This window comes from Protopterus annectens, chromosome 8.part1 (genome assembly GCF_019279795.1).
Source record: "Protopterus annectens isolate FY-2018-M chromosome 8.part1, PAN1.0, whole genome shotgun sequence".
NCBI classification, from domain to species: Eukaryota; Metazoa; Chordata; order Ceratodontiformes; family Protopteridae; genus Protopterus; species Protopterus annectens.
In genome coordinates this window covers 353,181,452-353,200,084 of record NC_056742.1, presented here as the reverse complement: position 1 = coordinate 353,200,084, position 18,633 = coordinate 353,181,452, and the positions used below count along the sequence as shown (strand labels likewise).

At 39.1% G+C, this 18,633-nt stretch overlaps 1 protein-coding gene across 1 annotated transcript in view; it reads left to right on the top strand.

Annotated features, from left to right (window-relative positions):
- LOC122810353 (fatty acyl-CoA hydrolase precursor, medium chain-like) overlaps nt 1–18,633 on the top strand; it is a 269,878-nt gene that overhangs the window by 127,279 nt on the left and 123,966 nt on the right. The window contains exon 5 of the mRNA XM_044081932.1: nt 17,816–17,969. Coding sequence (XP_043937867.1) covers nt 17,816–17,969 — 154 coding nt within the window. The remainder of the gene's footprint in view (nt 1–17,815; nt 17,970–18,633) is intronic.

Here is an 18,633-nt window from a genome sequence, read left to right as displayed (position 1 = left end):
GAGTACTATTTTTATGTGGTTAACCTGTGATTGTTTAGTAAGCTTTACTGTGTTCTTAACCCTTAAATTGAGTAGTTCTGTCTGATACAGGTTTTCTGCATCCAGAGCTGCAGCTGCACTATTTGTAACCCTTTGTGAGGTATTCTAGCTTCAAATTTTCAGTTTCTGACAAATATAGATGGACAATTTCCTACGCTTTCTCCTGCCAGTTTGGTTGATATATGCATCCTGAGATAGTGCAGCAACTGCTTCATGTACTTGGCCAACCCTCTACTACTATCACCTAGGAGCACAATTTGTGAGAGATGCAGTTACATTAAGAACCTAGAGTCAATGCTCTCTCCCTCGCAAGCCAGTATATCTGGTACTGAGAAGGTTATCAACACAAACACCACACCTCAAACACCACCCACACCTATACAATACACACCCACATATGTGGAGGTCCTCAACAGAAACATACCTAAACAAAAGAGACTTCTGAGGCAAAAACACATGAGAACTCCACTGCCCACTACACCACACATAGTCCACACACCTGCCTCTCACCGCCACTAAGGCCTAAGCATAAACTCAACATATTAGTCATAGGAGACTACATTGTGAGACACACAGATGTGCCCCTCACCAGGATGGATATGGAGAAAATCATGGTTAGTTGTTTGTCAGGTGCCAGAATCTGCCGTATTACCCATGCACTCATGTCTCTCAACAACAGGTACGGTTATGACTGTCATAGTCCATGTTGGCATAAATGACTTGAGACATACCTCCCTAGACTATATGAAGAGAGACATAATCGAGTTCGTTGAATAAGTGTCCCATGCAGGTATGTCCCTAGCCTTCAGCAGCATTCTACCATCACCCAAAATGATGCCTCAGTACAAACAGAAAATGATTGACTTTAACAATTGTCTTAGTTTCTGGTGTCTTTTTAAGGTGATACAGTACCTGATAGCCTGGGAAGACATGCTTGACAAACCACAATGCTTTGCCAGAGATGGCCTGCATCTGTCTCCTTTGGGCTTCAGGCTGCTGGCAAAGGCTCTCGCCTCCCCCATACACCCTTTTTTTAGGAAATGCCATGAGGGTTGTTGTTGTTGTTGTGTCTTTCGGCTTATCCCGGTTAGGGGTCGCCACAGCGGAACTCTGGTCCACTAATGTTTTGGTAGTGGATTTTTATGTGCCAAGGAAATGCCATGAGGGTAAAACTACCAAATGAAAATTTTATCAAAACGCAAATTAAAGGTCATGCTGCTAAATGCTAGGAGTCTAAACATGAAACTGCACTCACTGCAAGCATTCTTAACCCTGGAAGATGCTGACATTTGTGCAGTCACAGAAACTTCGTTCGAAGCTGTGGAGAGCACCACAGCCATGCCAGGTTACTCATCCTATCATACATTCAGACCCTAAACCGTGGGCAGCAAAGCAAAAGCAGGTGGAGTTGCAATACATATAAAAGACATACACACCTTGAGGCTGGTCAAACAGTATGAAGCACAGGAGACACTCCAGGTGCAGATAACCATTGGCAGGACCCCTGTTCATATCATAGCTAGCTACAGGCCCCACCTTTGCCAACACCACCTATTTGGACCTCTTTGAATCTATCAAGATTTAACCCTTTACCCTGATCCTGGATGACTTTAACTATCCAATCATAGACTGGAAGAACTACTCATGCCAAAACACAAATGCCCAGAGATTCCTTGATTTCATCAATGCAAATGCCTTGAACCAGCTGGTTGAAACCCTCACAAGAGGTGAAAATATGTTGGACTTGGTATTAACCAACATGAGTAACCACTGCAGCATCCCTACAGTGTCATCCTCCCTGGTAAGATTTGACCACAAAGTGCCGCTTTTGAAGTCACCATCTCCCCAGACCCCCCCACACCACCGGCTAAGGTCAAACAAAAAAACTTCTCAAAAGCTGGTTACAGCCTCCTGACAGAAGGTATAAACAGCTTCACAGCCATCCTCCATAGGAACTGACACATATGTCCAAACCTACACCAAAATACTATATGAGCATTTATATAGCTGCATGGAATCTGGAATACCCAACAGGACAAAATCATCCTCCGCAAGGAAGATTAAACCTGTCTGGTGGACATCTGCAATAAATAAACTCTATAATAAAAGAAAAAAATTGCTGTCCAGGACCAAGAAGGAGCAGGTGCCTAACTGGAAGCAATCTCTCCTTAGCCTGAACAAGCAAATAAGAGCACTAGTGAAATCCTCCAAAGCAAACTTCGAGTCCAAACTGGCCACAACTACTAAAGGCAATCACAAGACCTTCTTCACATGTCCGCAATCTCAAGGGAAGCACCCAGATCTCCTCAGAACTGGTGGTGAAGGAGAGCACATACATAAAAGCTGAAGATATAGTGAACCTGCTGGCAGACAGGTTCGATTAAAAACTTTACCTCCTGTCCCCCATCAGTAAATCAGGACATCCCCAGCACTTTCCCCCCTCCCCTTATCGCTAGGGAGCAAGTCATCAGTGCTCTTTCAAAGGCAAAAATCCAGTCTCCATGGGACCCATTAACATCCCAGGCTGCATCCTACATGAACTCAGGCAGGAACATGCAGTACAATTAGGCACCTTATTCAACCAAAGCCTGAGTACTGGCTTCATCCCAGCCAAGTGGAGGACAGCCACTGTCATCCCTTTGCAAAAAGGTGGAGCATCCACCAATCCAGGAAATTATAGACCCATCAACCTAACTAGCCTGATCTGCAAGGCCATGGAGTGGATTATCATGAACCTCATTGACAAGGACACTGGCAAACTCCAAACACTTGATCTCACACAGTTTGGTTTTGTCAAAGGGAGATCATGCCTGTTAAATTTGGTCAACTTCTTTGAGACAGTCACCAAAGCCATGGATGATGGGAAGACAGTACACACCTCCTACCTTGACCTGGCCAAAGCCTTTGATACTACTTTCCACTCAGATATAATAGATAAACCCTCTCAACTATGCATCAATCCATATGTTAGCAGATGAGTAGCAAACTGGCTCAATGATAGAACTCACCTAGTCAAAACAGGGGAAGCCACCTCAAGCAGTCGACCTGTAATGAGTGGTATACCCCAGGGATCAGTCTTGGGGCCTTTGTTGTTTGGGATATACTTTTCTGAGGTGCAGGATAAAACCAGTGGGCTATGGCTGACCAAGTTTGCAGATGACTGCAAGCTGGGTGTGGTCATCAATTCCCCTACTGATGTTGCCTTCCTCCAAGAGGGGCTCACCCAAACAAATGACTGGTGCCAAAAACATGCCCTCAAACTGAATACCAAAAAATCCATCATCATCCCCTTTGAGGAGAGTGAAATCCCCACAAAGTATCACATTAATAACTAGGTCTTAAGCATGCAATCAGTCGTGAGAGACTTGGGCACCCAGGTTAATTGCAAACTGACTTTTGACCACTGTATTGTCTCTGTTGTACAGAAAGCTTTCTACATGGCCCACCTCATTAGTAAGGGTATCTCATCCAGGGACAAGGTGGTCATAACATCCCTGTATTCTTCCCTTATAAGACCCATTATTGAGTACAATGCCCCTTCTGGCCTGTACCTCACAAAGCACATGTAACAGCTGGAGAGTACCTAAAGCTATGTACGGAACTAATGTAAACATTTTCTGCAGTATCAATTTTTCTTGTATGTAATTTCTTTTATTCACCAATATATATATAAACCTCTAATGACTGCATTTTAATGGCTTAGCTTAAGACTGAAAAAGGTCCCTGGGGCAGGTAATTCACAAAGCTATCAAATGTTAAAAAATGGCTGCTATCTCATGCATTCTGCAATTGTCGTTGTGCAATTTTGTACTGAAAGATAATTTCAAATGGCAACCACAAAAATGTTTTCCTAAATGGCTGGTAGAGTGATATTGCTGTATTTCATCAAAAAGGATAAAAATAAGTATAAACTAAAAATCCATGAGAAGACTGCCAATAAATCATTTTTAATATGAGAATAATTACCTCATTACTTCTGCAGTGTTTGTTTGTTTATTTTGCTTACTTGTTTTCATCGGCCGTAGTGCCTTCTGTGTGGAGTCTGCATGTCCTCCCTGTGGTTGAGTGAGCTGAGTTTTAAAGACATACAGTAGGTGTGTGTGTGTGTGTGTGTGTGTGTGTGTGTGTGTGTGTGTGTACGCGCGCAACGTCTGTGAAAGTGGGTGCCAGGCTGGCAACTCGACAACGTTAAAACCCTACTGCTAATCAATCTGTAGTCCGGTGACCCGCTGTGGCGACCCCTAACTGAAGAAGCCGAAAGAACTCACTTGTTTTCATTGACCAGAGTAATAGGCTAATCCACAGAGGACCTCTTTCAGGCATAGCCTTAGTATAATGCATAGCATTATACAACGAACAAATGTCAGGATACAAAGAAATATATTTTTGACATTGTAACATGCAGTATACAAAGTGTAAACAGCTGGTTTGTAATAACTGGCTAGATGTATGGCAAAAGACATTAAAGACAAATCTTGTTTGTGATATTATAAAGATCTGTTAGGAGTTTTAGAATATGATTTATGTATTTTCTGCAGTAGTACACATGAGGATTCAGAGAGAGCCCCAGTGCTCAGGAAAAGGACTGCGGTAAAAAGGCCTGTTTCCATGATGTGTACGTTTGCGAATCAGAGATACATTAACTGCAGTGAAGAAATACCTCATGAACAGCTAATTTGCATGTTTTTGAATTGTTATTAACTATGATGAGTACAGATCAGCACTTTCCTGCAGTAGTTAACAGTGGTGGCTCATGCATCATTTTGTTACAGGTACCCGCCTCATTCACTTTTCCACATGTTATAAACACATATACATACACACACATCACATGCCTATTACCTGTTCCTGAGTTATTAGAATGTCCCAGAGGTCACTTATTTATTGAGTCCTGCCATCATAAAGCATGGATCCTTACAGTTGGACAAAAATGGCAAAGATTACATTTGCAGTCTTGTCAATGTTTGTAGATAGCATAGTGATGTTAGAACTTCTGCTCTTTTAACATTGTGAATCCTAGTAAAACTTTAACTAATCTCCCTGGTATTGCCTGGTATTCCTCCTGGCTTTGTATTGAAGCCTCCTCTGACTGTCCCTTGTGACTGTTGCAAGCATTGAATCATGGCAAACATTAGAGCTTTATACTTCTTATTATGTAAAGTCCCCAACAGCAGTAAAGGATCAGTTAGCATATGGGGTTAATCCTCCTGGCTTTGATGTAAAGTAGGCAAGGTCTAAAACCTCCTCCATTTCACTGTATGCATTTTAAACACACAAGTTCTATTTTCACATACCCCTATGTCTAAAGGTGCTGCTGCAGAAAATTGATATTGTCTCTATAAGGTGGGAGGGTGCAGGGTGTCAATGTTTTTAAGGGCTTTACAGCTCACTATGAAGAATATCCATGGTGACTAGTGACCCCCTCCCATGTCTTTTGTTCTGTAAAATGTTGTTTTTCTTAAGTGCCTTTAATGCATACTACATAGTATCCCTGGTGGCTAGTGCTCCTCCTCCCGACTCCAAGTGCCATTAAGGCAACAATACTTAGAGTTCTCTCTTGTGGATACTGTTCCACCCAGATCCCAGTTATGTTTAAGTGCCATTATGGCATGAGATGAAAGAGTTATCCCCGATATCTAGTGGCTCCTCCTCAAGCCATGATGTCTTTCTTTCTTTCTTTCTTTCTTTCTTTCTTTCTTTCTTTCTTTCTTTCTTTCTTTCTTTCATTTTACTAAGTGCCTTCAAAGCACACTATATACATTATCCCTGATGTCTAGTGGTTCTCTTGTCCCTACAGGGCATTAAGGCATGATGATCTAAAGTTATTCTTGATGGCTAGTGTTCCCCCTTACTCAGTGTTGCAGGATTTTCACATTAGTATATGAGAATGTGGAGGTATGACAGCCCCAGTAAACAACTGATACACACACACACACACACACACTCTATCCTGTAACTAACCACTCTATTTTGACCTCCCAGACAGACACACACTCACACATGCAACCAAACACATGCATACATGCACACACATCCCAACACTACCTGTCCTCTGAACTCCTCATCACTTACCCCTACCACAATAGCTGAACACAAGCTTTTGGCTGTAACATGGCAGACCGTGCTAATTTACACAGCCAGTTCTCGGGGAGAGCACATGGCTGATTAGCATATGCCCTCCACTAGAGTGCCTCATTAGCATTTAGTATGGCCACAAAGACAGCCCACAACAGTGTTGCACATCTTGTTGCTGCCTCTGAATCAGAAATGGTTACCCTGAGGTGTACACCTCACGTTCACCTTGCAATAACATTTCTGAATCTACCCAAAAAACAGAGTACAAAATTTGCTTTTTACAAATCCCAAATGCTGTTCACAATGGCTGTAGAAATCACAATATGGTATAAAAAATGATTCAGAATTTTTAGATTGCTAAATTATCACCTCACTCATCTGTGCAAAATAACTCTTTGAATTTCTGCAATTTTCAACATTTTGAATATATCAGATGTCATTTTTCTGATCTAGGTAATATTACTTTTTACAAAGTCCTTAATTGGTACCTGCCCCTAACAGCTGTCAAACAACTGGAAGATGAATGTGAATAATGTAACTATACAATTTATTACATGGATTTATTTAATGTGAATAATGTAACTATGCAATTTATTACATGGATTTATTTAATGTGAATAATGTAACTATACAATTTATTACATGGATTTATTTAATGTGATTAATGTAATTATACAATTTATTACATGGATTTATTTAATGTGATTAATGTAACTATACAATTTATTACATGGATTTATTTAATGTGAATAATGTAACTATACAATTTATTACATGGATTTATTTAATGTGAATAATGTAACTATGCAATTTATTACATGGATTTATTTAATGTGAATAATGTAGCTATACAATTTATTACATGGATTTATTTAATGTGAATAATGTAACTATGCAATTTATTACATGGATGTATTTAATGTGATTAATGTAACTATACAATTTATTACATGGATTTAATTATGTCTGTTATTTAGGTGGACTTGCACAATGATCTTTTTTCAGAGACAAACTGGGCTCAAGCCAGACATTATGTCTTCATACAGGAAATTATATTTGCAGGCATTTGATACAGTTTTAACTTTGTAAGAATTATTATGATTAGAGAAAAAAAACAGTAAAACACATATCCTACCAATCCTCAGTTGCATGCCCTTGGTGAACATGTTTTCTTTTCGATTCCAGACTATGCTTAAGTATTATTCCTCATAGTTTCAGAAAAATCAATCATAAGTTGAAGATTTAGGTATTAAAAAATATGCAGTTCTGATGCTGTAAATTCTTCTTTATTTCATCTATGTTATCCAGGCAGATAAGTGTTGTTCAGTTTTAAAAAATACACACTTACAGTTACATCAGTACAGCAGGTTCAAGATGTGTCAATTCACGTCATCTGTAGTAAAGAAGTTTACAGTTTTGATTGACATTTGACAGTTATGCAAATTACTGTAATCTGGCGCAGAATAAAGCATTATAGTTTAATCTTATTTTTTTAAAAATAAAGATTTCCTGTAAGGCATGTGCATTTTAATCATATGAATTTAATTATGATAGTGGGCCAGTGGAAGGGGATGGTTTTTGACAATCATTCCTTTTTTATTCTTATTCATATTCTTTTGAGGGATTAAGGGATCGGGTGCTTCTGACCTATTGATTAATTTAGGTATGGAGCTTGGTGTGTAAGCCAAGCCCCTTGGAAGGGTTTCCCCAAGTATGTAGCTTTTATTTATGCTAAAATGCAGCTACAGCTAAAGGGCCCAGTTTGTGGACTTGTTACTTACCTGTAGTTTATTGCGGCTTGATCATCTCATATTAAACTTATTCTACTGAGTTCAGGAGGTTACTGCTATATAAATTATGTTCAGTCTGATGTGGAGGCTTATTAAAAATTATTAAAGTATTGCTCAATTTTAAAAATTAACTTTGAAATACTGGAGCTACAAAATGTAAAACCTGTTGTATGCATTAAGACCTTTTTATGTAAATACTACATTGTCTAGTTAGAGGAGCAGAGCTATCATGATACTCATAAATTCATAGACTTGTACTAGACTAACTGCCCTTGTGGGCCATTTTAAGGCTAGCCAGTTACCCCATGTAAGAATGAAACCCTGTACCTTATATGTTTGCACAGTAAACACCTTAACTATCATGCCAAACACTCACCAGCTATATTATAGGGAAGCAGGAAAAGCCATTGTATAATAAGAAAAGAGCATAACAGTAGTAGTTCCTTCCCATTTTATTGTTTTCTCTTTGCTATTTCTTATTGCAGTGTTACACATTTTCAGCAATAAAATATGTGTGAACTACAGACTCTTAATTTCAAAGTGGATATGCTTGGAACCTTACTACTGAATGGGCAACTGCATGTTAAGGCACAAACTTTAAATTTATACCTGAAGACTTTTGTAGATTTATACAGTTTTGCACAGGTTTCTATTAAATGATATGATTCCCTTCATTAATAGAGTTTTGTCTTTTCCATATCACACTTGTTAATCATACTGACTGCTTATATTCTTGTTAATTGACTTGGATACTGCCGCACAGTTTTCAGCTTCTTTTTGTTGCCTAATTTCACTTCTAGACCCCCCTGCAACATCTGTAACAGATTTGATTAGATGCTATCACTGTTGCACTTCCTACCCACTCCTTCACAGTTTAGATCTTCCCTCTCCACAAAATTTCTTGTTTTTTCTTAAGTTCTTAAAGTTTTTTTTTTATTTTTATTTTGGCCTTGTCTTTCAAGCCATTCCTGATTTCTGGTAATCTCATTGTCTCATCTGCTGGATCTGACCCTGAGATGTTTCTGTCTGCACTGGTGCTCTTTTTTGCATGTTGTTTATCACCAATTTCACCAAATAAACCCACTTACTTATTTTCCCCAGCTGTTCTTGTGTTAATCCTTCTTCGGTTTTAGAATTTGTTTAATCATTTTCTTTGGTTAATGAGGCACTTTTCATTTCAGAGTAAAGCTGACTTTCAATTTACCCATACTTTTCCTTTGATTGTTATACCAGCCAACAGAGGAATCTGGGACAATCAAGCAAAATGTCTCTTCCAAGACATTAAAAAGCATAAGTTATTCATAGGTGTGCTCACAAGACCGAACTTACTGGTTTCATATACCAACCACTGGTTAAACTCATGCCTGTTGTGATGATGTGAGGTATTGCCAGCTATGCCAAGAGAAGTAGGGCAGTGGATGTGTAAGACATACCAGCACAGTTGCTGGAATTTTGTAAGGAATTATATGTCATTTGCATATTGAACTGATTTGTACAGATGCTTGTGTTGAAAAATGTATTGGTAAAGTTGCTTGTGTTAAAAATATGCAACAGTGTGATCTACTGGAAAGAAAAAGAAATATATACATTATTGTAACTGTTTAAATGTATATGTTTTAACAGAAGACAGTGGAAAAGAAGAGGTTTTGAAAACTTTGAAAATTCTTTGAAATTAAATTACCTGGCTTAGGTCGTAAATATTGTGTCATACAGTTCTCAATGCAGCCAGAGATAACACATTTGGACTGGGAAGTTTTGTGCATTGTCATTGGGGTGAACTAATTGCTACTTTGGAAGGGTGGAAGTTTGAAATTGTTTTATGACTTCCAGGAGCTTGGCAAACTTAGCATGGCTCTGCGTGTGTGTATTATTGACACATATGTTCTAAATCAATTTACTATAGGCATTTCAAATTCCCTTCAGTCGAACGTTCAGAATGTCAACCCAAAATGCTGAGTTCGGAATGTCGAAAACTAAACCAAGGCGAAAGTGAATACATTGATATCCGTAGTTCAATGTATTTGACATAGCAGGAGGTGACATCACTCACCTCCTGCTGTGCATATTAATGTACCATTACACTTTACAGTCAATGGTACATTAATTCTACTATTTTGCAGGGGGGCTATGCCCCCATGCACCCCCCCTTGTGGGAGACTGCACCCCGAAACCCCCTGCACATTAAATATGCCAACTCCAAGGTTGTACTTTGGTGAGGAAATCATTGTTCCTTACTGAACCACGATCTCCCTGCACAATGTCAAACCAAAGCACTCGAACTACACTACCCATTCACTGTAGTGTAGTCAGTACATCTTAGTTTGACATTCTGCCCACTTGAAAACTGTAATTTGACCACATGGCAGTCAACTGATGCAGTTTCAAGGTTTTCAGTGTAAACCTGCTAAATCCTGACAGCTTCTAGCCAAGGGGGGAAGCATGGGAACCAGAAGTTAGATGACTAGATGTAAGTGCTGTCATTCTGTAATCCATCACTAAAAAGGATATTTTAATACTAGGTGAGACTGAAGTCTCAGAGCATTCTGTTTTTGTAACCTGAGAAAGAAGGATTTCTCACCTACTTCATCTTCCCTTGCTCTAGTAAACTATCAGGGAATAATAAGTCTTTAGTTCAGTCAGGAAAATATATCGAGATTAGTTAAGTATTTATTTATTTTTTATTTATTTACATTTGTTGACCGGGCTAGTCTAGCTGGATACATATCCCTTTTCAGTAGAGGCCCGAGGAAAAAAGCTCCAACATGAGTGAATTAATACAGTCAAAATATTCTAAAAATGACTAGTTTCACATTATGTAATAAGACATGATAAGAAAAAATTAATAAATTGTGAACAATGTAAGGTTTCATTAGAGTAGAAGTAAGAAATAAACAAGTCTTAATGCTTTAGTAGGGTTCGTGTGAAGTCAATCAAAATCTAAAGCATTAGAACATTAGCACAACTATTTAGTAGTGTTGTTCATAAGATATGGGGGGTAATTGTAAAGGAAGCAGGAGAAAAAGAAACAGGGGAGGGGAGAGAAGAAAAGTAGATTCAATCAGGCTTTGAGCAGGGGCAAAGCTAATGTATTCTAAGGTGGTCTCTAAGGTGTTTTTTAAAGATTAGAGAGGATGAGAGTGAGGTGAGTGTATTAGGAAGTTTGTTCCAGATTCTACCCACAACATTGGAGAAGAGGGAATTGCCTGCGTTGTTATTAGAAGGGTTGCTGGCAATAAGTAGCTTATTAGCTGAGCGTAGTGTTGAAAGATTTTTATAGGGGGAAATCAGATTAGTTAGGATGGGAGTATTAGTAGGATGGTGCAGGATTTTTTGTGCAATCACACGTTGATTGTATTGTAGTTGATTTTGTAGTTCTAACCATTTGAGTTGTTTAAGGTTGAGGCAGTGATGGGTTCTGTATGGAGAGCCAGTGGCAAATCTGGTTATGTTATTGTAGCTAGTTTCAAGTTTGGTAAGATTATGCTTTGACAGATTGGTGTAAATGGCAGATGCATAGAACAGGGTGGAAGTAAGATGAGTCTGGGCAATGGATTTCTTAGCTAGTGGTGTAAGGAAGGGTTTTATTCTATACAGGGAGCCTAATTTTTTATTAACAGTTGTTATAATATTATTAACATGGGCATCAAAGCTGAGGTTATGGTCAATAGTTATACCAAGTAGTTGAGCAGTAGAATCAGGGGAAATGCAGGTTCCATTGTCAGAGGTAATAGTGAAGTGGAACTGAGGAGATTTTATGGTGGGAGTAAAGAACAGTAGCTTAGTTTTCTTGGGGTTAAGAAGAAGGCAGCGTTGGGTGAACCATTCTTCAACTGTGTTAAATACATTTTGTGTAAGGGTGTGGAGAGAGGAAGAAGACTTGGCAGTACAGATAAGAGTAGAGTCATCAGCGTATTGTATACAGGTGGATTGTGGAAAAACAGTATGGAGATCATTAATAAAGATGGAGAAAAGAAGAGGGCCTAGGATAGAACCTTGAGGAACTCCAGTGCTCACTGGGAGGTGTGTGGATAGATTATTGTTCCAGAGTACTGCTTGTTGCCTATTTTCCAGATAAGATTTGAACCAAAGGATTGCTTGTGGGTCAAGAGATTGGGCTTTTAACACATTAATAAGTAGGTTGTGATTGACCATATCAAAGGCTTTGGAAAGGTCAAGAAATAGAGCAGCTGAGAGACAGTTATTGTTACGATTCCTATTTATGCAATCAGTAAAAGTTAAAAGGGCAGAAGTAGTGCTATGAAAGGGCCTAAATCCATGTTGGCAGTTAGCAAGCAAGTTGTTTTGGAGAAGGTGCTGGAGTAGCTGATGATGAATACATTTTTCCATAATTTTGGCTAGTGGGGAGAGTAGAGCAATAGGACGGTAGTTGGAGATTTCAGTAGATTTACCTCCTTTGTGCAAAGGGATTATATGAGAGAATTTCCATATAGAGGGGATGTAGGCTTCAGAGATGGATCTGTTTATCAGGATAGAAACAGGGTATGCTATGGCTTTGGCTGCAGTTTGAAGGTATTCTGCTGGGAGGCATTCAGCCGAGGGAGTGCAGGGTTTGAGTTTTTGAAGGCGTTTGCAGATAAAGGAGGTTGTTACAGGTTGCAAATGAAGGGAGGGAGGGAAAGGGACTGTTAGTGTGTTGTGTAGGAGTGGGGGTCATGGGAACTAGAGTTTGATTTAAAGTTTGAATAGCTTCAATGAAGTAATTGTTAAAGGCATTAGCTATTTGCAGAGGATTACTACTGGGAATAGAGCAGGGGGAAGGAGTTGTGGCATGTCCTGGTTTGAGAAGTTTATTAATGCCAGACCAGAATTATTTAGGATTATTAGAGTGTGAATGTTGCAGGTGGGAGTAGTAGTTTTTTTTTTATCTGAGATTATATCCTTTTTGACAGCATTTCTTAGTTGTTTAAAGTATAGATGATCTACAGAGCTTTAAGAGGTTCTCCATCTTGCCCATATTTTGTTTCATAGAAACATTTTTTCTTTGGTTTGTTTTGTGAACCAGGGGGCTATTTTTGTCCTGATTCTGGAGGAGCGGAAAGGAGCATGGTTATTTAGAATTTGAAGGAAAGTAGAATTAAAGTAAGAGATTGCTTGATCTAGATTAAGTAGTTTTAGAGATGACCAATTACATGCTTTTAGTTCATTCATAAAGTTCTCAGCTTGGAAGTGTTTTTTAGATAGGTGACAAAATTGTTCTTTTTTGGGCTATATTTCTTTTGTTTAGTGATAAAGGTTAAAATGTGATCACTAATGTTGTCAGGGAGAGATCCTACCTTATAGGTATCTGGGTGACTATTTATAAGGATCCAGTCAAGAGTAGTTTCTTTGTTACTTGGTTTGTGGATCCTAGTGGGGAAGTTTATTATTTGATTGAGACCAAATAGATTAATATGGGTGTTAGGGGTGGGGGAATTACATAAGGTCCAGTCTATATTAAAATCGCCTAATACAATTGTTTCCTGTGGTAAATGGGTAGAAAGGCTATTGAGAATGTTTTCTAGGGTGCTAATATTGTTTCCTGGAGGGATGTAAGAGCAGACTATATAGATTTCTTTAGAGCTATTAATTTGGAGTTTGATAGTAAGGGTCTCAGCATTGGTATTTGAGGGTAGTGATACATCATAGAGTGAAACCAGAAGATCAGATTTGAACAAGATAGCTACACCACCACCTTTTTTTGATGTACAGTCACATCTTAGGATATTATATCCAGGAGGGGTTATTTCTAGGTCATGAGTAGAAGGTTTTAGCCAACTTTCTGTAAGGCAAAGGATATCAAATGGATAAACCTGAAGGAGAGCATGCAATTGACTAATTTTGTTGTTAATGCTACGAATATTAAGATGTGCTATACTGAGGGAGTTCTGAGTTATTAAAGAAGAGGTAGCATTATTAAATGATGGATTCTGTAGATTGGTATTTGGTGGGGATGGGCCAGGATTTGGATGAATATCTCCACCTGTTAGAATGTTTATGGTTTGAATGGATGAAATCTTTAAGTATTTATAGTACTTGGGTGAGGTTAGCTTATTGGGGAGGAAAGAAACATGGGTGTTTCTATGGAAGATGGGAAGTAAATAGGCTGATGTAGAGGTGATGTTGCTATGAAAATGGCTGTGGGGATGTGTGATGGGGAGTGTTTGTAGATAGGTCACATTGTGCTTTAGAGTGTAGTGTTCATATGCAGTGAGTGAGTAGGTTAAGGATAGAAGTAAAAATAAGGAAGAGGAGACAAGAAAGTTTTTCAGGGAAGGTTTGAGAGAATGGGCCATTAGGGCAGTGTAATAGAAAGGTTATATACAGAAGATAGGAAGCTTAAAGTGTAGATAAAAGGTAGGGAGAGATAAATGTAATGGTTTAGAAAGATAGTCAGAAGAAGGGAGTAGAAGATAAACTAAATAGCCAACTAAATAGCTGTAAAAGAAGTGATTATAGTTACTGATTATGTGTAGAGGTGAGTAAGGAGTAAGCTAAGGAGAGAAGTCAGGAGGAGTGGTACTAGATAAAGAGGTGGAGTAGAGAAGAGGAGGTAGGGGAGGAGTTCAGAATTATATGTTGAGATTGATTGGATAGGTAGTAACGTGGGTGTGACTTGTTAGGTATAAGTGTAACAGCACTGGGGGTGGGTGGGTATTAGGGGTAGGGAGGGGAGCGGAGTGAGCCCAAAGGGCGAACAGTGCAGGCTAGAGCAAGTAGTGAAGGAGACAATCAGTGAGCAGAGCAGCCCAGTTAGGGAAGGTAAGCAGGTGAGTAGCTTCAGGTGGAGAAGGTAAAGTTCAAGACAGAAGTATGGAAGGGGAAGATATGTTATTTACTAGTTAGAGGGTAGAAGGTGGTATGAGAACAGGTAGGAGCATAGAGTTAGCAATTACGGAATATCTGGACAACCAGACCAGGCAGGAGAATGTAGGAAAGAAATATAGCAAGGAGTTAAACTAGTAAGAGTGAAAAGAGGGTAAAGGTTGAGGCCTGGTTAGACTGCCACCTAGTGATCTGTGGTGGTATTGCAACAAGTGACTAAGGGCAGAAAATTAACTAGTTGTGAAGAGTAAGGTATGCGGTATGGGAAAGGAGATGTTAGACAGTACAGGTCTTGGAGAGGGGTCTGGCTGCTAGCGTTCCTTTCACAGAGGCCAAATATTTAGTTAGATCAACAAACAGAGTTGAAAATGGCTATCAGCAGGGTCAAGAAATAAACATACTTTGTAAAAATGCTGCTCAGGCAGTATTAAAGGGTTGGGACAGCAAAATAGTAGATCCAAATTGGGAAGACTTGTGGGAGACGGTATCCTTAATAGCCAGATAAGATCCTTAGTTCAGGGTAATGTCTAGACAGCTAGGAGGATAAGAAGGTAGGGAAACAGGGAGTTAATATAATGAGGCAGTAATAAGTAGCTCAAGTATCTGCTTAGAATAGACTTAACAACAGTTTAGCTTACACAATACAACTACAAAACTACAATGTAATCATTAAAATAGAAGTAATAAACAACTGTGAACAATAGTCGCCTGTTCTAATGAGGCTATGTTAGAACTTGTAGTCTGTCAGTAAAAGCATTTTCTATCCTTGAACTATAACTCAGGTGCAGACATAGAATATGAAATAAGATGTAGTTTAACAGTATAAATCAGTAAAAGGAGTTGGCAATGGCTAAAAAGTTCAAACAGTTATAGCAACATATTGTATCAAAGAAAGACATTAACAAATTGTGAGTAACAAAAAAGAACACTTCCTAACAGCAGGTTGAAAGAGGTAGAATGCTTAGGGATAAGCAGGCTCACAAAAACGCATAACAGCCACTTGGAATTTAGTAGAATCCCCACATGAGGGGAGGCAGGATGCGACTTAATAGTATCCTCTAGGGTAATTAAGAAACTCCCATGCAGTAAATTAGGACTTCTTACATTCCAAATTATGGTTGAGAAAGTAAAGGAATTCTGCTATAACTGTTGCAAAGTAAGCCTTTCAATGAATAATCAAAAAGCAAAGACCCATGAAAAAACCGTGCTGGCTAATACAGAGTAAGGTGAAGGTGCACCATAGAACGTTATAAGATGGTAACGCTCTATGTATAGGGAGATAAGCTAAAGGCGGGATATCATAAAATATAAATACCCAAGTGCAGGCTAAATAATATTGTTTTTTTCTGTAATTGTGTGAACCTATCCACCTGTGTCATTTTTAATATTTCCTGTGATTGAAACTGGTGTTTATTGTAACTAGATATTTACTATTTTCATATTTTATTATTTATTATTAAACATATTTAAACTTTTCATTGTGGCTGGTCCTTTAGAGAATATTTTAAACTTTGAGAGGATTTCTATTTGGTGACACTGTGGCTACTTCTGGAAGCCTTACTGCATTGGCCAAACACTATCATTTGTATTAATATTAATTTCACTCAGTATAATTGGGTACCCTTGTTAAGAGCCTTAAAGTAACTGGCATTGGGGTGTCTGGTGGCACTGTAATTACCTTATAGCTTGGGCAGAAGGGGAGCACAGCTAGTAAATCTGTGCCAGCTTTTCCCAGGTGTGTGTGTGTGTGTGTGTGTGTGTGTGTGTGTGTGTGTGTGTGTGTGTGTGTGTGTGTGTGTGTGTGTGTGTGTGTGTGTGTGTGTGTGTCAGCTACTTACAGCAGGGACATAAAGCACTGATTTCACAGAAAGTGTGCAGGAGGACTCGGCTTGGACACTTTGCTGAGGACTCAACCCTACATCTGTGCCAGTCGGGAGTCTTACTGAAGATCTGGACAGAGGCAGAAACCCAGACACAGGACTGAGTGTGTTCCCTGAGTGTTCTTAAGGGAAATTGTGCTTGATACAGAGAGCTGCATCTGGAAATACTGGGTGTATCAATTTATGTTCCAAGTGACTCTCTCTGCCCAGTGTAAGTGGTGAAGATTCAGGCTCCTTGAATACTGGCCCAGAGTGGGGACTTCACACCTGTGATGGGCAGCAACTCATCTTAAAGGAAATACCCATTGCTTTGTGCTATCTACTAGACTGACTTAGTAACTAACTCCCTTAGCAGGGTTTACTACAGGTGTTCAAGTCCCAAGCACTCATAAACCATTGTTTCAAAGCCAGAGACTAGAGTGCCCTGTAGCTCTTGTAAACTGCTGTTTGTGCTCAAACTCTATTATGAGTTTGGGCAAGCAGCCATAGGGAGAGAGCAGGAATGGATTTTACGTCCGGGGGGGGGGGGGGGTTGAGTTTTCAGTTTAGGTAGTGGGAGTGCTGCTCATGCTCGAACTCTAATATGAGTTTGGGGAGGCAGTTGTGGGAAGGGAGTGGGATAGGGAGTTTTAGAGTTAAGTAACAGGAAGGGAGTTTAAAGGTCAGACTTAATGATCTTGTAGGGATATGGAAGCCAAATAGTTATGGTAAGTTAAATTAGTGGACATTTGAACATTTGCTCAGTTGAGCAAGTGTATCATGAGCATATAGCATGCAAGTGCTTGTAACAGATCCCCCTTGGCATTACAGCAAGAGTCATAGATATTCTTCCTTTTACAGTATAATATATGTCAGACAAGGAGAGAGGTAGTTTTATGAAATATGAGAAAAAAAGTTTCACTGTACAGGAATATTAATTTAACAATAGTTGTAAAACTATACAGTTTGTTTATTTTCACAAAATACAAGGTATTTGCTGTGTTGGATGAGTAATGACATTAATAACGAGCATTCCTCCTACTAGGTTCGCGAGATGGCCTCAGAGCTTTTATACAACATCAGTATATAGAAAACAGGATCTGGAAGACTATTCCAGTTAAATATGCTATGGCCTTTTCCCATCATGTCATGTGTCTTTCACTATTTTAAAGAAAAGTCGAAGTAGCTATAAACATTTCAATTTGCCTACTTTATATCTGTTTTCTGTAGCACTGGTGATGAACATGCTCGTGGAAACTGGGGTTTCCTTGATCAAGTTGCCGCTCTACAGTGGGTGCAAGAGAACATCAGGAGCTTTGGTGGTGATCCAGAATCTGTTACCATTTTTGGGGAGTCAGCAGGAGGATTCAGTGTTTCAATGCAAGTACGTCTTCATCTTTATGTTAAATTGTTTATCCAAGTTCTATTTGCAAGAAAAACCCAAAGCATTTGTATTGGAATATAAGAAAGGAAGACTACAATGGTTTAGAAGTTATCATCTTTAAATTGCACTGCTAATGAAACTGAATTTTAGTTTAGGCAAGCAATAATGCTGAACAGGATGGGCATTATCAGGGAAATAACAGAACTCCCATAGAGGTCCTCTCCACTCCTAAAATGTCTGTTATTTTCTTAATAACACCCACCCTGTAGGACATTACTGTACTTAAATAATGGGCTATCTGCTAAAGTGTTTGCGTAAAATCCCAAAAGCAATTTACAAATATTTGAATAAAAAAGGTCATATCACCAAACACAGAAGCATATCTGTGTGAGATAGTGGAACAGTAGAACTTTGAGAATTTGCCCATGCCTCAGCCTACTGTGATCTCAGACTTAGGATCATAGGAAGTTAGTAGGCTATTGGTCCTGAGGCCCTTACAAGCCAAGCCAAGAATTTAGCTCATGTCACAACCAGTTAGCACCCAATGCCGCTGTCTAGCAGGGACACAGGTAGAATCCCAGGGGTGTATTTTTTGTTCCCCATCCAGTTATGCAGGTTGTGCTTAAAAAGGGTTAATGAGGTTCTCTGCTTGATGTGGAGTGGG